The sequence below is a fragment of the Lolium rigidum genome, chromosome 6 (assembly GCF_022539505.1).
Source record: "Lolium rigidum isolate FL_2022 chromosome 6, APGP_CSIRO_Lrig_0.1, whole genome shotgun sequence".
Taxonomy (NCBI): domain Eukaryota; kingdom Viridiplantae; phylum Streptophyta; class Magnoliopsida; order Poales; family Poaceae; genus Lolium; species Lolium rigidum.
In genome coordinates, this window is record NC_061513.1 from 268591151 (window position 1) to 268618249 (window position 27099).

The 27099-nt window shown below is 46.0% G+C and overlaps 1 protein-coding gene and 1 long non-coding RNA gene across 3 annotated transcripts; both read right to left on the reverse strand.

Moving 5' to 3' along the window:
• Positions 1-246: 246 nt before the first annotated feature.
• On the reverse strand, positions 247-3521 carry LOC124666897. Of its 2 annotated transcripts, none has more exons than XR_006991078.1 (2): positions 3308-3521; positions 247-1795 (listed from the first exon to the last, which is right to left on the reverse strand). It is a non-coding gene; the product is annotated as an uncharacterized LOC124666897 (long non-coding RNA). The 2 variants fall into 2 exon arrangements; XR_006991077.1 differs by having other exon boundaries at positions 3267-3521.
• Positions 3522-4610: 1089 nt separating this feature from the next.
• Positions 4611-6008, reverse strand: LOC124665228 (protein app1-like). Its single transcript, XM_047202649.1, has one exon. It carries the CDS (start codon positions 5896-5898, stop codon positions 4747-4749), a length of 1152 nt encoding a protein of 383 aa, XP_047058605.1. The 5' UTR covers positions 5899-6008; the 3' UTR covers positions 4611-4746.
• Positions 6009-27099: the final 21091 nt, after the last annotated feature.

Here is a 27099-nt window from a genome sequence, read left to right on the forward strand (position 1 = left end):
ACGGGGGGGGGGGGTATCATCTTTGTAAGGTTTGGCATATGAAAAATATGAACTTGCATGTTTATGCAATTGCAATACTTTGGAGAGAATGTCGATAATCAACTTTATCCCTTGTATTAGGTTCGATGAAAGGTGATGACTATGTAGACTCATTTTGATGTGTTTTTTTTTGTTGTGTGCAAGTTCTTTGTCTAGAACAAGTTACAATCCACTACTCTTGTTTTTACAATTTCCAGAACATGTAAATAAGGGTAACCATCACTATAATTTAGGACGTGGCTAGGCAGCATCCGGTGCTGGTTTGCCCGACCCAGCACCCGGGTGCTAGTTTGCCAAACCCAGCATCAGGGTGCTCGTTTGTCCGGTCTAGCATCCGGATGCTAGGTTGTCCAGCCCAGCACTCGATTGGTAAAAAGGTCGTGTCCAGACAAAATAGTTTAATACAGACGATGCAAAAACAGAAAGACCTTGTCTTTATCTACCACCTCAGATGGGTACCGCCCCCCAACCACCCCTCTCTCTCACCATCCCTCTTGTCCAGATGCTTCTTCTGAAAGAAGAATTCCAGCCCTTCTTCCTCCTCCAGACCTCCTTGGATCTCAGGAATTGTCTGAAGAAGTTAGAACTCCAATACATGCTATCCTGCATAAAAAGAATCTCAAAGGTAAACTCTGTTATCCTCCCCTTCATGTTCCTATAAAAGAAAATGTTCTGCATAGAAATAATTCTTTTAGAGAAGTAAAAAGTGCAACTTAGGCTTCCTTGGGAAAATCAACTTGGTTAGTGTGACTCTGCAACATACACTAAAACATACTCTCGCTGATCCAAATTAATTGACTCAACTTTGTCTAGATACAAATATATCTAATCAACAAACACGTTGAGTCAACTAATATGAACTGGAGGAAGTGTTACAATTTAGGTGTCTCCCATTATTCAACTCTGATGTTAATGTTATCTCTGGGCATATCTAAAGTGAATAACATACTCAAAACCAGGACTTGCATATGTACCTAAACTTTTACATTTTGCTAGAAATGACGGGGAAAAAAACTAGGGTACTGTGAAAATCCAACTTTAGCAAGATTCTTAAATCAACTTGGGTCTTTACTGAGCCAACTTAAGTATGGTTATGACAAGAACTTTAGTACGCTAGTTAATTCAACTCGGGGTATTATTCACTACTCCACTTGATCATGTTGCTGAATCCAAGTTGGGTGTTATTTTTTAGGCAACTTAAGCATGGTGATGAAACAACTTAAGTATGGTAGTAGTGAATTCAACTTGCATAGTTTCAGTAGCCGAATTATTTGAAAAAGTAAAATGCAACTTATGCTTCCTTGGGAAACCAACTTGGTTATTATGAACTTGCAACATACATTAGATCAGATTGCAATTTAGGTGTCTTCCATTATTCAACAATGAAAACCATTTTCAAGTGACCAGAGAAGAGAAGTCTGAAAGTAGTTGCATGGCAGATAAAAAAATGAAATTGCATTGCTACAAAATGTAGATACCTTCTTATAATTGCAAGATAAACTGACATTTTTTTGTTTTTTTAGGTTGCTTATCCAGCATGTATTACTTACTAGTTGAATTAGAATTAGACAGGTTAAAGTGAAAGTACAGTAACAAAACACCACCTTAAAGGGTCGTGCAGGAGCAGTTTTTGGTGCCAAATTTGCAGTTGGGACAATGGTAGTCTTCCTAAATGCGCTAGGAACATCTGTTTGGACTGGGACAATGGTAGCCGCAGTCGGGAATGCTTGTCTGTCTCCTTATTCATTATAGCATGCTGCCAAAAAGGAAGAAGTAGGAACTTAGTTAACCCAATAAATATAATCAACTTAAGCATGTTGGATAACTTAACTTAATCAGATAAGGGTGGCGTGATGAAATACACACAAAGGTGGAAATAAGGAAAATTGGAGAAGCCAACTTGTATGAAGAAGAATACATATTAAGGTGTATTCAGGAAGTCAACTTAAGCATGTTTAGTAGCCAAACCAATTGTATCCGTGAAACCAACTTTACCAAGCCGACAAACATTAGGAAAAAGAGTTGTATGAAAGAAACCAACTTAAGCATGTTCTGAAGCCAACTTACATGTATACATGAAAGCAACTTAAGCATGTTCTAAAGCCAACTTAAATGTATACATGAAAGCAACCTAAGCATGTTGACAGATATATGAAAAAGTTGTTGTAGGGAGGAAACCAACTTAAGCATGTTCAATAGCCAACTTAATTATAGACATGAAAGCAACTTAAGCATGTTGACAGAGCTTTGAAAAAATAGTTCTATTGACAAAACCAACTTAAGCATGTTTAGTAGCCAAATTAATCGTATCCATGAAACCAACTACTAACTTTACCATGTCAAGAGAGAATGGAAAAAAGAATTGTACGAAGGAAACCAACTTAAAAATGTTCAGAAGCAACTTAAATGTATATATGAAAGAAACTTAAGCATGCTGACAGATATATGAAAAAAATAGTTGTATGATTGAAAACCAACTTAATCATGTTCAGTAGGCAACTTAATTGTTAACATGAAAGCAACTTAAACATGTTGACAGAGCTTTTATTCAAAAAACAATTTAAACATGTTCATAAAGCCAAATTAATTGTATCCATGAAAACGACTTAATCATGTTCAGCAGGCAACTTAATTGCAGACACGAAAGCAACTTAAGCATGTTGACAGAGCTTTTATTCGGGAAACAGTTTAAACGTGTTCAGAAAGCCAACTTAACTTTATACATGAAACCAACTTAAACATGTTTCGAAGCAGAAACATTTGAACTAGTTGAAATTGTCAGTCCATTGGAAAATTACAAAGCAGTCACACATGAACTAGTTCAAATTGCTACTAATTGTGGTGGCAATCGGCGACCCCAAATCTTCCTCGTGAGCACAAAACTAAAGTAGAATTAGTGCATGACTAGTGAAAAATTCGGCCCGCTAGCAACCCTGCTAGTTAAAATGCCTTGCTACTAAGCAGTTAAAACCTGGGAAATCCCTACTGGTATATGTGTTCTACTTCCCCATTAGCCATCCTATAACTTCAGTAACGTCATATGCTAAACGCCAAATGAAATCATTCATAGCATAACACCATGAAAACATTGCAGGAGATGTACTTCACTGTAGTTTAAACCAGCGCTATGGGGACCATGGACACACAGCCGAACGGGACATAGACACAGCAGATAAATTCGGACAGAAATTAATGCGTATATGGCCATGAATTGCTCTTCAACACACCAGAATAGCACGTGATTGAAGGAGATTAGCACCGGAGATACCCCTGTAACTGTTGTCGCTAGAATCTTCAGAGAACTCCCGTCACCTCACAGCAGAACGACGCATGCAACTAGATCTAGCCCGTTGTGTTGCTTCCCACCGTCGCGCGATCTACGCCTAGAGCTCTCCGCCCGATCGGAAACCTCCCAGCCCGACGGCAGATCACGCAGCTCCACCGCGCGGCTCACCCTTCACCGTCGAGCGAGCCTTCCTCCCCCGCGCTCTCGCCCTCCATTGACGAGCAGAACCGTCGCGGTCGGCCTCCGCCACCGAAATCGCCTCCGTCGCCCGACCGGAAATCTCGCTCCTCGACGAAGGGCACGCCGCACTGCCGTGCGCCGTGCGGCCCACCCTTCACCGCCGAGCCAGCCTTCCTCCTGCGCGCGCTCGCCCTCCGGCGACGAGCAAAACGGCCATGGCCGACCTCCGCCAATCGCCCCCCACAATCTCGAAACCCTAGAGCGATGAGAATGAGAGCAAGAAGGGGAGAGGAGAAATGGGGAACGGCTTCAGCTAGAGAGACGGGTGCAGGAGTAAGGCCTTCCACAATGTAGTCGATGCCCAAAGCGTATAAAGTTTGCCACCTCCTCATCGATGCCCAGAGAAAATGTTCAGGCTCCAACCCACACAGCGTTCGGTAGCTACATCGATGCCTGAAAACAAATGCATGACCCACAGAACGTCCTTTTCTCCTTTAGTTTTCCTCAGCGCTGCTACGTTGAGGCATCAAAGTACTAGTATTTTAATCCCTGGCATGTTGAGGCATCGGAGCACGAAGTTGATCCGATTCCCTGAATTTCTTTTGGGGCACCGGCTGTACAACGGAGGGAATCGACGCCCGATGCCTGAAAAACGAGTTTGGGCACCGATATGTCATACGCTGTGGAGGGCCTAAAACCGCTCGCTAAATGACTTGTGCCATGTAGGGCCCAGGTGAGAATTGACAAAGCGCAGGTGCTCTTTGGTCCGACTTCCTTGCTCGACGCGGTTCGCGATCGATCCATCCAAAAAGAATCCAATGGCCCAGAAACGAGTGCTCGGTTTGACCGGGAGCATCCAAGCACTTTTTAGCAATCGGGATAATTTAGGTACTGGAATCATTTAGAGTGAGTGTAATCTATGTTTTAAAATCATGTGAATGGGTTTATTAGTTGGTGTCTTTCTTCGCTTATAATGCAGGTCGGCTAACAATGCCATGTGTCATTATATGATTTTCGTAGTACGAGTAGTAATTTATAGGATGTTTGATCACTAAAGATTCAGATTCCCGGGACGGGTCGCCGTACCACAGTTTTCATAGACAGATTTGGAGCGGTTAGGTCTCACCGTGTCACAGTAATGCACATTGCATTTTTATTTGGATATTTACATCTCTGCCCATATAGTATATACTTCCAATATACCATGATATGAAGGACTTCACATGCGCCGCCGGTGGCGATCACTTCTTTCCAGCAGCTGCAACCTTGTCACCGCCGGGGGCATGCTTCTGCTTCTCCTTGCTGGCGGACTTGGCGGAGAGCTTGAGGTGAACGCCAGGGTCCCCGCCGTTGCAGGAACTCTGCAGCAGCAGCGAGTTGTTGATCACCTGCACGTTGCTGTTTATCAGCGCCGTCATCATCCCGGGCTTGCCGGCCGCCTTCTTCCCGTCGCTGCCGCTACCTCCGTCAAGCCGATAGCCATGGTCGTGCCACTCGCCACCGTTCTTGCTCTTGCCGCCGCCCACTTTCATGGACGCGCCCTTGTTCTCCCCGGCCAGCGTGATTACGCTAGTCCCTGGCCCCGCCGCGTGCCCGGAGCCGGAGGCCTTGTGCACCATGTCGGCCACGCCCGCCTTGATCTCCCTGTGCAGCTTCCCGTGCTCGGCCTTGGCCTCCTTGTGTTTGCCGTCCTCGCCGGCATGGTGCTTCTTCTCCTTGTCCTTTACCTCCTTCTCCTTCCTGGTTTCATCTTTCTTCTCTTTGTGATCCTTTTCTTTCTCCTTGTCTTTGCTTTTGTGCTCGTCCTTCTTATCCTCTTTCTCTTCCTTCTGATGATGCGGCTTGTGTTCTTTATCTACGGCCTTGCCGTGGCCGCCGTGCGCCTTGATCTCAGAAGCAGCAGGCTGTTGCATTTGCGCGATGGGCTTCACCAGCGGGAGGACGACGGCGGCGTCCTTCTGCCTAGGAGAAGCCTCAGGAAAAGCTGGCAGAAGCAGAACTACCGGCTTAGCAGGCGGCTTGGCCGGTTCCGGCGCGGCAGCTCCGCCGACGTTGGAGTTGTTGGACGGAGGCGCCGGCGCCGGCTCTCTGATGGGCGCGAGCGGCGAGGATCGAGACGGGGACGGGCGGGGCACCTGACTCTGCGGAGGACAAGGAGGAACGGCGCCTCTCGTCGGCGCGGTGGTGGTAGTCGGCTGCTGGCGGTTCTGAGACGGGGACGGCCGCCGTGGCGAGGACGGCGCTGCGGCCGGCGACGGCGGGGACAGACGCCTGGACAGCTGCGGGCGGACCGGGGGCCGGGATGGGCGGGACGGTGGCGGCGGCTGGGGGACGCCGCTCCAGTACGGGAACCAGTACCGCGGCGGCTGCTGGCTCTGGTCGTCGTCCGCCATGGCCGGCGATGTCGACTGCACGCGTGGCGGTTGTTTACACTCTGAGGCAGCTCGGAGCGTGATCAAACGAAACAAGATTGCACCGGCGAGTTGGTGGATCGATCGATGGCAATGTGTGTTTGGTTGGTTTCACGGGGCTGCGACGTGCTTGGATTCTTGGATTTATAGGGGAGCAATTGCAGAGGTAGCACCAAAGGGGGGGGGATCATCGGCGGGGACGGGCATGGCATCTGATCCTGCGTGCACTCGATCGGGGGTTGCTTTCTACGCCAGGACGTGCACCTCGGCGCGCCTTTGCTTTGCTTTGTTTGCCATGGCCGGTACACTTGGAATATCTCCTCCGGTTTCATTCGTCCCTTCCGTCTCCCAAGATTGTGCTTCCTTTCCGCGGGGTTTTAGCAAACGGTTTTGCTATGTCTCAAATCAACTGAGATTTTCTTGAGTCTAAGTCACTTACAAAAAAGTATTTGAGTTGCACTTTTCGATTTAAAAAGTGCAATTGTACTTTTCTACCAGAAATGTGTAACTGGACTGAGCCGCACTTTTCTTTGAACTGCAGTTACACTTTTCTGAGTTGACTGAGACTTAAGAAAATCTCAGTCAACTGAGACATAGACACACCATTTAGCAAATTGTATAAGGGCATATACACTGGGAGACTCTTATTTTGACGCTTAGGCGAAATAAAATAAATCAAGCAAATCTAATTACGTGGTTAGCGCTGATACCCGCATCGCTGAAGGCTTAGTCGGAACCTAAACTTGTGGCAAGCGCGCTCACTTCTACATCGCGAGGTGCCTGGCAACGACCCGAAACGATCGACCGATCCACCCACCTACCTACCCTTGCTCCTCTGTCTCAGCACAGCTTACCACACCAGCTCGTACTCATCCCAAATCTTCTCCGACGAGGGCGACCTCTCCCCGACCCCAGTCGACGGCGCGACCCCTCCCCGACGCTCGTCCGCGGCGCGACCCCTCCCTGACCCTAGTCCACGGCGCGACCCGGACCGCTCGAGCCCTCCCCGACCCCCGTCCACGGCGGCGGAGCCTGCAAGTCCCCGGAAGCGCCTGCTCATATGGGCGGCGTGCCCGCGGCGGACGAGCCTCAGGCGTGCGGCGGCCGGTGGGGACGGGCCGGCGGATGAGGGAATGGGGGCGGAGGAGGCGACAAGGAAGAGTAAGGGGTCGTCGAACCTTCGGGAACTCGCGAGGGGCGAGGGCAAGGAGAAGTAGTAGAAGAAGTGGAGGAAGGAGCGGATGGGGCATGGTGAGGGAGAAGAGGGGAGGGGGTCGTTGTTCGGCGGGAAGGGCGGTGGAGGCAGGGGACATGCAAGGATGATGATGAAGTGGAGAGAGAGATTTGGCAGCTCATGTTATCAGCGCTAGGAAAGGCTAAGAGGTAATTGCCACAATTGCTCCCAATCTTCTTCTAGCTGATTAGGTGTATGTTGCAGTAAAGAACACGCTTTTGGTAATTCTCACGAGCTTCATCATCTCTACATAATGCACTTTGAAAAGAAAAACAAAATGCTCTCTCGAAAAACATACTATCATTCACTACTTTGGCTTTCTCCAAAAAGTAGGTCACTAAAATATTTCAGTGCCCTCCGGTGTTCTGTCCTCTCGAAGTCGTCCATGTGAGAGGTGTCTGCCATAAGTAGTTCGTTGTAGGTGCTCGACAATTTCATTCTCTCTTTTCTCTTTCAATCTCAAGTTTCTCTTTCGAGAGCCGGAGCTGGACCTCGGCCATCTTTTTTTGCGACGATGCTCGTAGTGTGTGTATCATGATATAACTGGATATCATCATGAGAGAGTGTACCCATAGTGTATGGTCATCGTCTGCTCGCCCTTTCCTTTTTGCCTTTGCAGCTTTGGTTCCCGTCGAACGCTTCTCGCGATCCATCTGATTTTGTATGCTTTCATCTTCTTTGCCTTTTCCCTCATCTGCGTACCTACTCCAGTTTTTCATGGACTTTCACCTCATCCCACCAGTACAAGAGTGTGAAGTTGTGACTGTTCTCCTTCTTGTACATTGTAATATCCCAGGTTTAGAGGCAAGAAAAAGAGAGAACACTAGAGTGTGCATTGCATTCATGCATAGAAAATCCGGGGAATTTTCTTGCATTCATCTAAAACACAAAGTGATCGAGGTTTCTCTCATGTCGATGGAATTGAGTTAGCTCATCGACGTGAGTGTGATAAATTTCGGCATGACCTTTGTTGAACTATTTGGTTTTGGGGGAAACAATTTGAATTCATTTCAAATATGGATAATAGAGATTCAAATTTGAATAAAAAAAATTCAAATAAGAATTTGAATTTCCCAATAATTTTATCACATAAAGTATATGAGATCAAATACAAATTAAAAATTCAAAACAAATAAATGAATTAAACTTTATTACAACCTTTACCATCCAATATTTACAAGTCTCTTATAGAGAAACAAAATTCCAAGTTACAAAAAGGAATTGTACTACAAAAGAACGAAAAATAAAAACCTAAACTAAATCTTGATCTTCTTATTATTCTTTTCCTGCAATAAGAGAAACAAAACAAAAACCAGAAAATATTGGGTTATGGTTATAATGTTGCCATCATATAATGAGGCATTATAATATTGGAACTCAATTAATGGAAATTAGGAACCAGTCCTAATTCCCAAAAGTGACTAGAGGGAATTATTCATCTTCGGCAACAGTTGGAACTTAGGGACTAGATGGTATCATTGGAGGCAACAATGATAAATTTGGGCATCAAATAGGCAACCAGGGACATTATGCAACAAGTTCTAGTCAATTGGAATGGTAACAGAAGGCAACATCTTTATTTTCCCTCTAATCTAATCAAGTTCCTATTTAGAAGCCACAAATCCATTTAAATGGATCATTATTGACATGGAAAAGTCAATATGATCCTAACCAAATATTAATAAGCCACTGGTAATTAAGCAAAGCCTTAATTCATATTGAACCACACTTGATCTGTTAGTATAGCCACACATAACTATGTCACTTGAGTAGATTCCACTTGGCAGCACACAAAAAGAAAGGAAAATAGTGATCATTATCCATCTCAGCTGTGTCTTGCAAAGGGGAGAAGTACTAGCTTGGTAACTTGTACCATCAACTGGGGCCACATGTAAGCAGCTGCAAGCAGCTCACACATACATGCAATCTGGTGTGTTGTTGATACCACATCCAACAGTCTAACAATATAAAAGCCAGGCAGTAGACAACCAGCTGAACCAAATATCTCCATAAGCAATCAGCCGCACCACCCTTTGCTTGTATCTGCTAAAAGCAACCAACAACTCATCTATCAATCTCTACACTATCTAGAGTTCACCACTCCAATAAATCAACTCAAGACCACCATTAGATGTCCATGGATCATCAAACCACCAGGAAGCAAATCAAGCAGCCAGGAGGAGGAGGCATACCACAAGATGCAGTTTAGTTCAAAACCAACAAGAACCAGCTACCAAGCTACAGAGAGCAGCAGGTAGAATCTCACCAGAAATACAAGCTAGGAGTATCTGTTCTTAGCCTTTGCATATTCACCAAAAGGGGAAGATAAAAAGGGAATAATATAAAAGTAGTCAAATCCATCTACCCTTCAACTAGACCTTGCCTAGGAGGATTTGAAGGATTATTCCTCTCAGATCTTGCATAGTGGTGCTATGCTAATCTCATCACAGAGTGAAGAAAGGCACATCATAGTACCTGTTCTTATCAAAGTTGTGCCTCAGCCTTTGCGTCATTGGCTGGATCAAGTATAGCTTTGTTCATATCAAGTAAATTGCCAAGTCAAGCATCAAGTAAATAATGCATCCTTTCAGTAAAAAGTAATACCATCAGTGCATATGCCTGGATGAATCACTCATCCAAACAGGGGCATCACAGATAGATAGCAACCGGTAGAGGAGCCAGTTACTAATCAATTTAATTCATGAAGTTACTTAGGGTCTAGGAGTTACTGTCCAGTTCTGTAAGCAGCTAGTAATACATAACAAGCTCTAGGGATTTGCTTTGGGGTCCAAGAAGTTAATCCCAGGCCAACCGAGTAGTACCCTAGCAGCAGCCAGGCCATCATGAATCAGAATGCAAGCTCACAAGTTAACCTTCCACATAATTCAGTAACACCATCACGGCTTAATTAGTGTATCCAGTTCATCAAATGGATGAACCAGGACAGCAGCACAAGTCTCTAATCATGGACAGTAATATAAATATAAAGCACAAATCATCAGAGACATAGCTACACATGTTGGGATGATCCACTCATCCAAGTTAAGGCCTTGGATCAAGCACAAGGCACTGGATTATCTAACAGTAGTATCATATAATGCTCACCATTGACATACAGCAACCAGTTCAAATAACCGCAAGTTCTTGGCCGACAAATTCATAGCCATAGAGGATACCGAGAGATAGGGAGAGAGAAGAATAGCTTACAGTGGTGTAGACGAATAGAGGAAGAGTCCGACGCCGGGGTTGCGTCCACGGAACCGTCCAGCCGACGTCGAGGAGGAAGTAATCGCAACAGCACCACACGGCAGCATCACCAGTACACAACCAAGGAACCAACAGCACCACGAGTAGCACCACCCCATGTCATCACAGCCACACCACCACCAATTCACCACCAAGGAAACCAACCAGTAGATGGAGGATGCTGGGGTTGCAGGGAATGCCGTCCAGTCAGTGTCGAGTAACAGTAGTAGAGGCGGCAGGTGAGGGCGAAGCCTCACCGGACAGCAGCGGCGACCAACATCTGCCAGGGTTGAAGAGGAGCTGGCGCCACAGTAGGGTTGGGGGCGAACCAAGGGGAGCACAAAAATCAAATCAAAGAAAGGGAGTTGAAGAGCAGGTCAAGGAGGACCAAAGCCCTCTCGTGCCGGCGCCGGAGCAGGCATGAGGCGGCCAGGAAAGGGCGGCACGGCGGAGCCAGGGGCGTCACGGGAGCGTGCGCGCATGCATGAGCGAAGAGAGGGGCGCCGGTAGGGGTTCGATAGAGGAGAGGATGGCGGAGTCTCGTCGGCGTATGGCGGCGCCGGAAGCGGTTGGTGATGGTCGGGGCGGCAGCCGGCGGCGCGGCGGCAGCGCATCGCCAGGAGGGCTGCGTGCGCGTCGATGTGAGCAAGGACGCGGCGAGAGAGAGAGGAGTGGATCGGTTCGGGGTTGACCGACCCAAGAGCACCGACTTGGTCGGTTGGGTCTGATCCATTTGGATCAGTTGGGCTCCGCCCAACTAGCCTTTATAGCTTATGTTTTTGGAAATATATATTTAATAAAAGAAAGATATAATAAAAAAATTCCAAATATAAATATTTTTGAAAAAAGAAAAATCCTAAACAAAATAAATAACAACAAACCATTTAAAGTATAAAAGAAAATAATACAGGTTTTTCTTCTAAATTTTAGAAGACCAATTTTAAATCTTAAACTATTAGGACCTAAGTACTAAAAAAATATAATTTCCTTGTTTCTATTATTTTCACATAAAGAAAGTAGTAAATATTATTTTTTATTAAAATTTCATATAATACAACAATTGTTTCTTTATGGTTATGTTTAATCATAGGAAAACCCTAATTGATCATTACTTCAACTATTATTTAAAAACCCTAAACCCTAATAGTATTTATCATATTTCATTAAGTCTTTTAAAATAACATAATGTTAAATCCATTATTATTTCCATTTCAAAGTTAATAATAATTCCAACTATATTACCAATTATTACTTTACGAATTGTATCACAACTTGGAAACCTAGTTCTAATATGAGTAAAGACCTTAACCTATTATATTATGTGAAAACCCTAAGTTGTTTTCAACTCTAAAACCCTAGGGGTTTATAACATGTGATCATATGATCTACACCTTACTCATAGGTTCAACCTAAGAGGAGTAATTCATGCTTAGGAACCATTAGAGGTTACTTAGTGAAGCAAATGTGAAACCATAGTAAACCCTAATAGCTAGTTTATGGAACCATCTGGATAACCATCCTTTGATATGATGTCTCGGAGAAACCATAGTAATAAACCTACCAAGACTTGCTGCATATAGACCCATTCCAACTAAAAACCAACTAATCTCTAATAGTAAACCTAGAAGTCATAGCTCCTATTTAAAGTAGTTCTTGTTCTTATTAACAGGTTCTTCAAAAGTTATTCTTTTGAAGTACAAATGTCAATCCAACCATAGAAGCCATAGTTCTTATTTGAAATACTCACTATTTCTTAATCAACATGTTCTTCAAAAGTTATTCTTTTGAAGCATAATATAAATAATCATCAACCATGTCCTGTAGAACTTAAAATTGACAACTACTCTTGATTTGTTATGCAACCACTATTCCATTGTGTGAATGATTGTTATGATGCATTATATCACTTGTTTATACTATAAGATCATCAACCCTAATAAGAACCTTGTTTGAGAACCATCCTAAAAGTGCAACACACCCTAAAGTAATCTTTACAACTCATCCATCTTAAATCATCAAGGTTAAGTTATGCTCGGGACGATTGCATCTCATACTATGCATTATAACATCTTTGCCAGTTCTTTAAACATTGTCCTTACCAGACAATGATGGTATTTCAGAATTTTGAGTTCTCACGTATCGAAGCTTCTGCCTGCATAATCTTGTAGTCAAGAAAGGCAAGTTCATCGCTTGCTCATGTCATTTGATTATTTTTATCAAACTATATGCAAAGTACTATACTTATCACTCTTGCATAAAAAGACAAATATTATTTTACAATTATGAATATGACGATGTGGTGGGCAATGGAACCATGTATGTATTGATTGGTGGAGGTTCCATTGAAAGGGTTCTATTCATCTAGGACTAATCACCAATGCCGTCCAGTGATTCTAGCGCCGTACATATCGCGTTAACCATAAGATCTATAATGGCTTTGGGGAAGTCAACTGTATCTTTTCCCTCTCGCATGCCAACGGACTAGTGATAAGGGTTGCCTGTATCGGTCTATCTTTGGTAAAGGTGGGGACATGTGGTCCGTCACGGTCTACCATTAGATACAGGAGAGGGCAGACTTATTAAAGGTCTATGAAGGATTGTAAGGGTTGTCCGGATCGGTCTATCTATGGTGTATAGGACAGGGCACATGGTTATTCAGAACAGTCTACCTTAATGCTATAGGTGAGAACAAATGCCTGAGTCGGTCTACCCATAGATAAGGGGAGGACTGATGTCTACGCACGCTTCTATTCCTGTAGACAGTGTTGGGCCTCCAAGAGCAGAGGTTTGTAGAACAGCAGCAAGTTTCCCTTAAGTGAATCACCCAAGGTTTATCGAACTCAGGGAGGTAGAGGTCAAAGATATCCCTCTCAAGCAACCCCGCAATTAAGATACAAGAAGTCTCTTGTGTCCCCAACACACCTAATACACTTGTCAGATGTATAGGTGCACTAGTTCGGCGAAGAGATAGTGAAATACAAGTAATATGGATGATTATAAGTAGTAATTGCAATCTGAAATAAAAATGGCACCGAGCAAACATGTAGCAGAACTTGTTGGAAACGGTGTTTCAATGCTTAGAAACAAGGCCTAGGGATCATACTTTCACTAGTGGACACTCTCAACAATGATCACATAATTGAACAATTAGATAACTTCTCTTCACTTGTGCTACTCTGAATTACTTTCCTATTGGAATCACTAATCATCACGTAGCGGCTACAAAAGCTCCACTCAAAGTTCATCAAGTACTTGACAAACACCACTCATAGGGATATCCTCATCAAATCATAATCCAAGATAATACCGTTGCAATTTAGACCGAGTACTAACATAGCGTACACACTGTCAACAATAGCTATGAAAGGGGGAATAGATCACATCAATACTATCATAGTAATAGTTAACTTCATAATCCACAAAAGATTACAATCATAGCCTATGCCAAGTACTACATGATGCACACATTGTCCTCTTTACATCATGGAGGAGGAATAAACTAATTTAATAACATCACTAGGGTAGCACATAGATTAATAGTGATACAAAGCTCATGATCACATAAAGATCACACCATGGGAGAGAGAGATGAACCACATAGCTACCGGTAGAGCCCACAGCCTCGGGGGAGAACTACTCCCTCCTCATCATGGGAGACAGCAACAACGATGAAGATGGCGATGGTGTCGATGGAGATGACTTCCGGGGGCAATTCCCCGTCCCGGCGGCGTGCCGGAACAGAGACTTCTGTCCCCCGAAACTTGTCTTCGCGATGGCGGCGTGATAACGCGTGAAGCACACGTCCGTTGGGAACCCCAAGAGGAAGGTGTGATGCGTACAGCAGCAAGTTTTCCCTCAGTAAGAAACCAAGGTTATCGAACCAGTAGGAGTCAAGGGCCACGTGAAGGTTGTTGGTGAAGGAGTGTAGTGCGGCGCAACACCAGGGATTCCGGCGCCAACGTGGAACCTGCACAACACAATCAAAATACTTTGCCCCAACTTAACAGTGAGGTTGTCAATCTCACCGGCTTGCTGTAAACAAAGGATTAAATGTATGGTGTGGAAAATGATGTTTGTTTGCAAAGAACAGTAGAGAACAGAGTTTGCAGTAGATTGTATTTCAGATGTAAAAGAATGGACAGGGGTCCACAGTTCACTAGTGGTGTCTCTCCAATAAGAAATAGCATGTTGGGTGAACAAATTACAGTTGGGCAATTGATAAATAGAGAGGGCATAACAATGCACATACATATCACGATGACTAATATGAGATTTAATCAGGGCATTACGACAAAGTACATAGACCGCTATCCAGCATGCATCTATGCCTAAAAAGTCCACCTTCGGGTTAGCATCCGCACCCCTTCCAGTATTAAGTTGCAAACAACAGACATTTGCATTAAGTATGGTGTGTAATGTAATCAACACAAATATCCTTAGACAAAGCATTGATGTTTTATCCCTAGTGGCAACAGCACATCCACAACCTTAGAACTTTTTGTCACTGTCCCAGATTCAATGGAGGCATGAACCCACTATCGAGCATAAATACTCCCTCTTGGAGTCACAAGTATCAACTTGGCCAGAGCCTCTACTAGCAACGGAGAGCATGCAAGATCATAAACAACACATATATGATAGATTGATAATCAACTTGACATAGTATTCCATATTCATCGGATCCCAACAAACACAACATGTAGCATTACAAATAGATGATCTTGATCATGATAGGCAGCTCACAAGATCTAACATGATAGCACAAGAGGAGAAGACAACCATCTAGCTACTGCTATGGACCCATAGTCCAAGGATGAACTACTCACACATCAGTTCGGAGGCGATCATGGTGATGTAGAGTCCTCCGGGAGATGATTCCCCTCTCCGGCAGGGTGCCGGAGGCGATCTCCTGAATCCCCCGAGATGGGATTGGCGGCAGTGGCGTCTCTGGAACTTTTTCCGTATCGTGGCTCTCGGTAATAGGGTTTTCGCGACGGAGAGTATAAGTAGGCGGAAGGGCAGAGTCGGAGGGCTGACGAGGGGCCCACACCATAGGCCGGCGCGGGCCCCTCCTTGGCCGCGCCGCCCTGTGGTCTGGCCACCTCGTGGCCCCACTTCGTATGCTCTTCGATCTTCTGGAAGCTCCGTGGAAAAATAAGGCCCTGGGCGTTGATTTCGTCCAATTCCGAGAATATTTCCTTTGTAGGATTTCTGAAACCAAAAACAGCAGAAAACAGAACCGGCGCTTCGGCATCTTGTCAATAGGTTAGTGCCGGAAAATGCATATAAATGATGTAAAGTGTGTATAAAACATGTGAGTATTGTCGTAAAAGTAGCATGGAACATAAGAAATTATAGATACGTTTGAGACGTATCAAGCATCCCCAAGCTTAGTTCCTACTCGCCCTCGAGTAGGTAAACGATAACAAGGATAATTTCTGAAGTGACATGCTATCATAATCTTGATCAATACTATTGTAAAGCATATGAGATGAATGAAGTGATTCGAAGCAATGGCAAAGACAATGAATAAACAACTGAATCATATAGCAAAGACTTTTCATGAATAGTACTTTCAAGACAAGCATCAATAAGACTTGCATAGGACTTAGTTCATAAAGCAACAAATTCTTAGTAGAGAGTTTTGAAGCAACACAAAGGAAGATATAAGTTTCAGCAGTTGCTTTCAACTTCAACATGTATATCTGTTATCACCAGAATTTGACCAAGTCTGGAGATGGGTCGTGATTAAATGGGCTTAGAAGACATACATGGAAGATATTCCCGAATCGGCCTTGTACAAGGAGTTTGGGCAAGATTGCCCGTGTATTTGTAAATATAGTAGGATACGTGTCGGTTAGAATTAAGAGATAGAGTTTAGCTCGTACACGGTTGGGTTTTTTCCCAAGTTAGAGAGTCTACGGACTATAAATATGTATCTAGGGTTATTGAGAAAGGAGGACGATCACGTTCACAACAAATCAATCTAGGCGCATCGCCACCCCTTGTTTCGAGGGTTTCTCCCGGTAAGCAACATGCTGCCTAGATCGCATCTTGCGATCTAGGCGATGATCGGCTTATTCGTTCTTGGTGTTGCTCGTGCTGAAGCCTTTTTGATGGCGAGCAACACCCTTATCTTAGGTGTTTTGGGGTTGATCACAATGCTTTCACGATGCACTTGTTTAGCTACGCTTCCCCTCGATATCCTAGCTGCCCTTACACCTATTTTAGGTGTAAGGGCAGCACCTTGCTTGTTCGTTATTGAGTAGATCTAATCCGTTATAGTTGCTCCTTGTTCTTCAAGGATTGGTTTGATATCCGTATGGTTAGGCCTTATAAACGAGTTGAAGGATCCGGCAGCGCGTAAGGTGTGGTTTACTAAGCTCTAGGGGGATTGTTCCGGGGATCAACTTCATTTTGGTTTTTAGGCCTCTTTAGGGTTGGTTTTCCATCACCTTACGTATCTGCTAGGCTCAATTACGCATAGGATGTTCCGATTATACGGTGAAAACCCTAAACTATCGTAGATTAGCTTAGCTTGATTTTGATAAAGCATGATCCCCATGTCCTTATAAATCTAACATGAACCATGGGGCAATCGGCTCTTTGAGCCGATCCACAGAACAACTTAAGAGCCGATCGGGGCTCGTATTTAATGTTTACGTGTTTGCCATGCGAGAAACTAGTCGAAGCAATCCATCACCTTCCCGACCAGGTATAGGTCGGGTGGCACGCCCTCGTAATCACCAGGACGCGTGTGCCGGAAGGCATTGCGGGCCGTCGCCCGAGGGACCAGTGGTCAGCCCGCAATCTCGGGAGCCTCCCGGCTCTACTGTGTTGCCCGTCGTTGCTCGCCGGTGGGTTTCTGACCGCAACATATTCTGGCACGCCCGGTGGGACCCTCTGCAACAACGACAACATCGACATCTGCAGCAACCATGTCAAAAGCTGCGGAGGAGGTGGTCGGCAAACCAGTCACGTACGCAGATCTGCCGGAAGAGCAAAAGAAGAAGTATGATGAGATGGAAGACATCTTGGAAGCCGATCTCATCGGCTCTTTCGTGAGGACCCGTTCACATGGCGTAAGGTGGAAGGGGTTCTCCCCTGAAGGTGTTCTTGACGGAGTAGACCTGTCTACCCCCTCGGAGGAACGTACCAGAGCTCGCGCCGAGAAATCAATTACATGGCGGCTCATTCTCTACACCGCTATTCCGAGAGCCCGGTGAATACTCTCGAGCGTGTCGCGGTCCGTGTGGTGCAGGAAATCATGAAGCATCAATACTCCCCGTCGGGACCTACCCTAGGGACTCACCAGGGAGAAGTACCGCTCCGCATCAGGGCCGCCGCTGCCATTCGCGCTTGCAGCACGGAGCCGCCGGGTTCACCGGCGTACGTCGTCTACAAGGTTGGAGGCGATCCTAGCGATTGCCGGTTCCTATATGAGCCGCCTAAGGAGATCCCGCATGGGTACGTGTGCACATACGTGCCGGATCGCAATGCCCGGGCGCGCACGGGCCGGATCGTACCAACAGGGGTTTCGGAGTGGATGCCGATAAACAAGCATGGCTGGCCAAATATGCTATCGGAACGAGTCATGAAGGCTCGGTCCCTACAGCCTAACACCATGGAGCAGATCGAGCACTATCTTGAGAGACCAATTCGGCATCCTGCCGAAGAGGAAGACAATCGGCTATTCCAAGCCGTACCCTGATGAGTATGACCTGATCCCGCTGCCACCCAAGTATCGGCTCCCTGAGTTCTCAAAATTCAATGGAGCAGAAGGATCTAGCTCAATAGAGCACATAAGCCGATATTTGGCGCAGATGGGCATGATTTCAGCGTCAGACCAGTTACGTGTGAGGTTTTTCGCACAATCTCTCACGGGTTCAGCCTTTGGATGGTACACGTCGTTGCCACCAAACTCAGTCCGGACGTGGAAGCAAATGGAGGAGCAGTTTCGCGTGCAATATCACTCAGAAGCTACCGAGGCCGGCATTGCCAATCTGACACAGGTGCGGCAGAAGCGGGAGAAACGAGTATCTGAATACATCCAACGTTTCAGGATCTGTCGGGAACCGATGTTATTCGGTTCGTTTATCCGAGAAGGAAGCGATCGAGCCGGCGAGCATCGGGCCTCGCAACGCCAATCAAGGATCCGACTTCCCAAGCGGAGTACAGCTTCATTGTCGCACATGGTGCGTAAACTCACATCCTATGAGCAGCGGCACCCTGAATTGTACCAAGACAAGTTCAAGCGTCCGGTGGGTCCGATTGAGATTGAAGAAACCGAAGATCCTGCACCGGACTCGGAGGTGGCCGTAGCTAAATGGGCTCGGGGGCACATCCCGTGTCCCGCAAGTGGGTAAAACCACAAGGGCCTCCAAAAGGGTTTGACTTCGATTTGAGCAAAGCCGAGCAGATTTTCGATCTATTGCTTAAGGAAAAACAGCTGAAGTTACCCGAAGGCCATAAAACCCCTACAAGCACAAGAAATGAATGGGAGGCCGTACCGCAAATGGCATCATTCGTTCACCCATACCACCAATGACCGCAAGGTGTTTCTTCAGCGAGATCTAAATGGCGATAGAACAAGGCCGATTGCTCTTCGGACAGTTCGCCATGAAAGTGGACACACATCCGTTCCCTGGAGTCAACATGGTGGAACCTAACCACTCCGCGAGGCGTCGACTGGATTTCTCGTGCAATGTCAACATGGCAGGGCCTGTGCGCCACCATGGCAAGGATAAAGAGGAAAGCAGTGACTCCCGCAACAAGGAAAAGGAGGAGGCCGATCCACGCGACCGGCGCCGATATGATGACAAACGGTACCTTACTAAGGAACAAGTGAGAAGCGCGCGATACCAAAAACCACTCTCCACGCACCTCCTCAACAAATATGAATATCAGTATGACCGACGTCGGCAGTACAACAGAAACGACGAAAGGTACAATCGGTCCGATGAAGATAAAGGAAGGTACCGTCGGCATGACAGAGACGACGAAGGGCGCGAGCACCGCGCTAAGGAGAGGTCAAGGGAACAGGAAGACATGGATAAACACTGGGACTGTCCCTTCTTTAAACACTGCTGAGACTCAGGGATGAGCCGATTGCCTACAATCGAAAACTGCCCGGAGTGTAGACGCCGGAAGAAGGGTGCAGGGGAAGTTTCAGTTTTCAAGCGTCTAGGACCTCTCCCGCCACAGAACAAGCGTGCTGAGTCCTCTCAAGATGAAGACTTTGAAGAGTCAGAAGATGAAGAAGAGGATAGGTACCACCAGCCAAGGTGGTGCCCCGATGGACTCAGCCATTCCCAAAAGCGTAGGGTTCAGCGGCTACGCAGCTTGGAGCAAGCCGAAGCACGATACTTGCACACGTTGAGGAAAGCACGGCCCGATCTGGCCGTGAAAATTCAGCAGACTTTGGACGAAGAGACTCGACCACCAAAGAAAATTTGGCGTCCCAAGCAAACGAAAGCCGATGCAGACACATCGGCTGGCACGAACATGGTGTTTTTCCTTCCATCAGATTTTCGTGCCCCAGGGATGGAAGAAGTGCCGATAGCACAGTTTGACTGCGGTCCACGGCCAGTCATCTTCGAAAAGCCACGGGAGAAGGGCTACAAACATATGAAGGCCCTGTACCTAAAGGGTTATATCAATGGGCAGCCCGTCGGCAGGATGTTGGTTGACACGGGAGCGGCGGTCAATATAATGCCTTATTCCATGCTACGACGTTTAGGACGCTCTAGTGCCGATCTGATCAAGACCAACGTCACACTAAACGACTTCAACGGCCAAGCATCAGGGACGCAAGGTGTCCTGAACGTGGATTTAACCATAGGCCGGAAGACGGTCCCAACGACATTCTTCATTGTCGACAGCAAGAGCACCTACGCTGCCCTGTTAGGTAGGGATTGGATTCACGCTAACTCGCTGCATTCCATCTACAATGCACCAATGCCTCGATACGATGGGATGGAGACGACGTAGAGGTCGTGCATGCGGATGACTCGATCGACGTCTCGATAGCCGGCATGAACATTTGGGACTCGGAAGACCAAGAACCACTCTCCGGGATCGGCTTGGACGGCCGTGATCGCATCGAGGTGACAAAAAACGGGGTGAGGCTGGTCTTATCCACCGGCCTGATAGAGTAGCAAGAGCAACATCCATCGACACACGTGGCAAGGCCGATCCCTACGATCGGCCCCAAAAAAGAAAAAGCAAGGATCTCACTTCAAACATGTCACGTATTCGTGGTAGGGAGGCTTCCCCCTGTAAGGGAGCACATACAAGTTGTAAACCTTCATTGAGCAATTCAATCAACATGGAGGCCGATTCCAGCAATCGGCCAAAATTATCCTCGCCATACGTTCTGCCTGTGTTCAACGTCGATCTAACGGGCGACGGAAAGCTGGGATATGGGTTTACGTCGGCTGATGAGCTAGAAGAAATCGACATTGGTCCTGGGTACAAGCTACGACCAACATGCATCAACAAGAGCCGATATCTTCAATTACTTGAAAGATTCGGCTCGGGGGGCACCTAATATGGAATAAGGGACGATAGCATATGTAGACCGATTCACGAAATCGGCCAGTAAAAAAAAATTTGTATAGTGTACAGCCGATGCACAGACATCGACTTTAGAACTAAGAAACAAAGCCGATGCACAGCCATCGACTCTAGTACAAACTCAATAATGAAGTTTCTCAGATTACACAGGGAGACTCTACTGAAGGAACATCTCAAGGGCATGGAGGGCATCGAAGCACGAACACGATCCACCTCGGCGATCTCGGCCTCATCATCTTCGTCTTTGCCCGCTACCAGCCGCGTGTTCAAGGCGCGGATTTCGGCCAGATCGGTCTTCAGTTCAGCTTTGAGGCCTTCTGCTTCCTCGAGGGAGTGAGCGATAAGAGCTTCCTTAGCTTCAATGAGCTGTTTTGTTGCCCGAACCTTCTCTTCGAGGACCTCCAACTCTTTGCGCAAGGTCGCCGCTCCAACAGATGTTGTCGGATGTGTCGGCTTTGGCGTCCAAGGCAGCCTTTTTCTCATTAAGCCGTTGGCATTTGTCCGCAATATCGGCTTTCAACGGAAGCCGGGCGTGGCGCGAGTCAATTCTCCGACGAGCCGATGCCACTCTTGACCTGTAGGCAGACATAGTTACGACTGGCCAAAGTTTCACCTGCAGCGTCACCGGAAGATGATGCTGGATATCCTCCGGAATGCTCTTCACTGCCTCGGAGTCTTCAACCAATGTCTCGATGGAGGAGGAGAGCAGGGCCTTGAGATGCTGGAGTTGACCATGTGTAGTGCTGGGTCCTGGCTCTTCGCTCGTTTTAGCAATAGCCGGCTCGATAGGTTCGGGGTCAAATGTTAGCAGGCTTGAAAGGTCATAACCACGACGAGCAACAAGAAAACGTCAGGAGACAGCAAAGGAGTAAGGTAGAGCTAAATGGAAGGATCGTACCTCTCCTAAGACCAAAGGAACAGCCGATGAAGAGGTGATCGGCTCTGGTGTTTCTGCTGTCGGTTTGGCCAAGTTGGCCACCTTCTCGGCTACACTCCTAGAAGTTGCTAGGTCCAGGGTGGTGGATGGCATTGGTACCTCCTCGACTTCCCCACTGGAGGTGTCATCAGTCTGCAAAGGGAATGGTTAGCCGATGAGAACGACAAGGGGTCAGCATGCAAAATGAGCCAAGGAGAGGATGGAGTTACGTTTGATATCTCCTGGTTTGATGGAGAGGCTTGCGGTTCCTTGCGAGCTCTCTTGACACATCGGCTCTTTGTGCGTAGGCTGCCCTGCCCCGCTTTGATGGGAGTTTGGGAGACAGCAGGTTCAGGGGCTGACCTTTTCTTGGAAGCCGGCGGTGGCAAGTCTGGCTGGCTCTGCGTGGTGGTTTTCTCAGAATTGCCCGAGCTCGAGTCCCTTCGACTGGACTGTGTGTCCTCACTAGAGTTTTCTTCAGTGGAGGTCTGTAGAAGAAATACAAGCATGCTGCAGAAGTCTAGAAGGATGAATGAAATCAGCCAAAGCATGGGTGAAACTTACGTGCGAGCCTTCTTGAGATGGAGTAGGGCTTTGGCGCTTCAGAGTCTTCCTGGCAGCTACTTTCCTCACCGCTGTTCTCGCCTTGACTGAGGCTCGGGGGGCAGCTGACCTAGTAGACACTCTGCTTTTGGAAGCCGATTTGGGTGACATCGGCTGGCTCTGCATCACAACCTTCTTCAAAGGTTGTGAGTTTTTGCAGAAGAGGACCATCGGAGCTGCTGGGAGGAATCTGAAAGGGGAGCCATCATCATCTACCGGGTCTGTACCGTCCTGTTGCTGCAAGAAGACAGAGCAAGGTTATAAAGGGAAATCATCGCAAACCACTTCAAATTAAATTGTGAGTAGCGGTACCTGCTCTGCAGGGATGTCATATTCAGCATCAAGCTGTTTCAGCAATGGTCCCAGAGCTCTCCTGAAGGCGTGAGTCTTCCACATTGACCACCAAGTCTCAAAACCATCGGTTGACGAGGTAAAGGAGAGGTTGTGAGGAATTGGGGTGGTTAGAGCGTCAAAGAAGGTGTAACACCTCTGACTGGTGAGGACATTAGGTAGATCCGCTCTGCTCTCTGTCAGGTGGTGCAGGAAAAAGTGGGGAGATACTTGTCCCAGACCAAGTTGCCGGGCTGCTACGACCGGCTGATAAGACTCATAACCAGGTTTGATAATCCTGTTTGAGGTGCTCATGCCAACTGGGAGGAAACATGGACGGATCATGATGGAATACAATTGCCGAGTGTCAACATCATCGGCAAAGCTATCTAGCCTGAAGGAGACTGGATTTTCAAAATTTTCAGACTCTGTATAAGGAAAGAAGAGAGGGTTGTCCAGGCCTTGGTAGAAAGTTCTGAACCATTCTGACGCTCCCTGTGAGGTTAGTTTACTGCCTGGGAGGCTATATAGGGCTTGGCCGTAGCTAGTGCACCGGATCTGTCTCTCATTAGTATCTGGGAAGGTGCAAGTAGCTAAGGGTGGAAAGTTTGGGATCTGGCGTTGGAAGTACAGCTGAGCCCATAGCTGAATAAACCACCAGGGACCTCCAGTTTTGACTGTCTTTTGGGAGAAAAGTTTAACAGACATTAGTTGGAGATACCTATAGACCTCTCCAAGAAACAGTTTGCCAATGCCAAGTGGAGTGGCTCTGGCAAGTTCATAGGCCAGGGAAAGATAATTCTTGGTTGGAGCAAGGGAAGGACCACAAAATATGAAGTGTTCCAACCAGAAATTCAGGAAGGCCGTGTGTTCTTTCTCTGTTACGGGGCCTTTGTTTTTCATATGGCGCCTAAGGTAAGCACCCCAGCTCGTGCAATCTGTTTTGAAAGAAAGCGTGTAGGGGACCTTTGGCAGCCTAAAGGCAGATGGGCTTGGGGATGCAATATCTAAACCAGTGATCATGGCCACATCTAGTAAGGTTGGTGTCATGGGGCCATGACCAAACATGAAGCAATTCATGGCATCAGACCAAAAATAGCCGATGGTTTTCGAAGGTTTTCGTGTTTCTCAAGGGGAGACAGGTGATAAAGCTAAAGCATCGGCTATCCTCGCGGTTTCCCAAGTGGCATGGTGAGTTTTGGAGACTCTATTGTACCATGAAACCCAATCTTCGGGAGGATTAGGCCAGGCTCGTAAGCAGTCGGCCCAAGAAGTCAGATCTAGGTTTTGGTTCACGAAGGGAATTCTATTTGCCTCGCATGAAATCAGATGGGCGGGACTCTCGGTAGAACGAGGGCCGAGACAGAGAGAAGTTGGAAGAGAAGGATGTGGCAGTAGAATGTCTCATACCTAGAAATTAATGATGGAACGAAGCATTAATTCAGATGTTTGTTGTTAATTCTAGCACTATGTTCGGACAGCGAGGAGCGGTTTGGGATTACCTTCAGGCCGGAGACCATAGCATTGGCGTTGGATGATTCCGCCATTGGATCCGTTGCGGGTTCGAGCCTGCGCGATTGAGATCTGAGGTTCGTGTGGCCGTGAGTTGGATCTGTTCGAGCGGCGATTTGGGGATCTGAGTGTTGCTCTTTCGGATAAGTCGCAGGTTACCGTTTGAATAGGCACAGAGAGCTGGCCTTGCTCGCATTTTATGGCAAGGGCCGATGCGCTGCCATCGGCTCTTGGTGTGTTGACTTGCTTTGACAATCGGCAAAAACTGGTAAAAAGGCAAATCGGCTTGGAAATATTTTCTTCATTAATAAAAGTGCTTTTACAGAGAAGAGCCGATTGCTCAAGGAAGAAAGAACAAAAGCCGATTACTACTGCTACTAGACCTATGCTAGTAGTCCCTAATCTAAGGGCCGTTGCTGCCCTCGTCGTCGTCATCGCTGCCGCCGGCGCAGCTGCTGGTGGGCTCCTCGTCGCTGCTCCCGTAGCCCTCTACGAGAGCCTCGTCCTCCTCGTCGTCGTCGTCGCTGTCGTCGTCCGACCCGGCGCGGAAGCGCTTTGCCGGGGGATATTCGTCGGAGGACTCGTCATCCTCCTCTTCGTATATCAAAGACTTTTCATGAATAGTACTTTCAAGACAAGCATCAATAAGACTTGCATAGGAGTTAACTCATAAAGCAACAAATTCTTAGTAGAGAGTTTTGAAGCAACACAAAGGAAGATATAAGTTTCAGCAGTTGCTTTCAACTTCAACATGTATATCTCATGGATGTATATCTCATGGATAATTGTCAACACAAAGTAATATGATGAATGCAAATAAGCAAGTATGTAGGAATCAATGCACACAGTTGACACAAGTGTTTGCTTCTAAGATAGAAGGAAATAGGTAAAGCCGACTCAACATAAAGTAAAAGAAAGGCCCTTCGCAGAGGGAAGCATGGATTACTATTTTTGTGCTAGAGCTTTTCATTTTGAAAACATAGAAACAATTTTGACAACGGTAGTAATAATTCATATGTGTTATGCATAAGACATCCTATAAGTTGCAAGCCTCATGCATAGAATACCAATAGTGCTCGCACCTTGTCCTAATTAGCTTGGATTTACATGGATTATCATTGCATAACATATGTTTCAACCAAGTGTCACAAAGGGGTACCTCTATGCCGCCTGTACAAAGGTCCAAGGAGATAGATCGCATTTGATTTCTTGTTTTTGATAGATCTCAACTTAGGACATCCATACCGGGACAACATAGAAAACAGATGATGGACTCCTCTTTAATGCATAAGCATTCAACAACAGATAATATTCTCATAAGAGATTGAGGATTAATGTCCAAACTTAAACTTCCACCATGATTCATGGCTTTAGTTAGCGGCCCAATGTTCTTCTCTAACAATATGCATACTCAAACCATTTGATCATGATAAATCACCCTTACTTCAGACAAGACGAACATGCATATCAACTCACATGATATTCAACAAAGGTGAAATAGTTGATGGAGTCCCCAGAAACATGGTTACCGCTCAACAAGCAACTTATAAGAAATAAGATACATAAGTAACATATTCAATACCACAATAGTTTTTAAGGCTATTTTCCCATGAGCTATATATTGCAAAGACAAGGAATGAAATTTTTAAAGGTAGAACTCAAGTAATTTACTTTGGAATGGCAGAGAAATACCATGTAGTAGGTAGGTATGATGGACACAAATGGCATAGTTTTTGGCTCAAGGTTTTGGATGCACGAGAAGTATTCCCTCTCAATACAAGGCTTTGTCTAGCAAGGTTGTTTGAAGCAAACACAAGTATGAACCGGTACAGCAAAACTTACATAAGAACATATTGCAAGCATTATAAGACTCTACACTGTCTTCCTTGTTGTTCAAACACCTCACCAGAAAATATCTAGACTTTAGAGAGACCAATCATGCAAGCCAAATTTCAACAAGCTCTATGGTAGTTCTTCATTAATAGGTGCAAAGTACATGATGCAAGAGCTTAAACATGATCTATTTGAGCACAACAATTTCCAAGTATCAAGTTATTCAAGACAATATACCAATTACCACATGAAGCATTTTCTGTTTCCAACCATATAACAATGAACGAAGCAGTTTCAACCTTCGCCATGAACATTAAAAGTAAAACTAAGAACACCAGTGTTCATATGAAACAGCGGAGCGTGTCTCTCTCCCACACAAGGAATGCTAGGATCCGATTTTATTCAAAAAAAATCAAAAACAAAAACATACAGACGCTCCAAGTAAAGCACATAAGATGTGACAGAATAAAAATATAGTTTCACTAGAGGTGACCTGATAAATTGTCGATGAAGAAGGGGATGCCTTGGGCATCCCCAAGCTTAGATGCTTGAGTCTTCTTGAAATATGCAGGGATGAACCACGGGGGCATCCCAAAGTTTAGAGTTTTCACTCTTCTTGATCATATTGTATCATCCTCCTCTCTTGACCCTTGAAAACTTCCTCCACACCAAACTCAAAACAAACTCATTAGAGAGTTAGTGCATAATCAAAAATTCACATATTCAGAGGTGACATAATCATTCTTAACACTTCTGGACATTGCACAAAGCTACTGAAAGTTAATGGAACAAATAAATCCATCCAACATAGCAAAACAGGCAATGCGAAATAAAAGGCAGAATCTGTCAAAACAGAACAGTCCGTAAAGACGAATTTTTCAGGGGCACTTAACTTGCTCATATGAAAAAGCTCAAATTGAATGAAAGTTGCGTA

Coding starts and splice junctions, on each gene's coding strand:
- LOC124665228 (XM_047202649.1), bottom strand. CDS start 5,898: ATGGCGGACGACGACCAGAGCCAGCAGCCGCCGCGGTACTGGTTCCCG.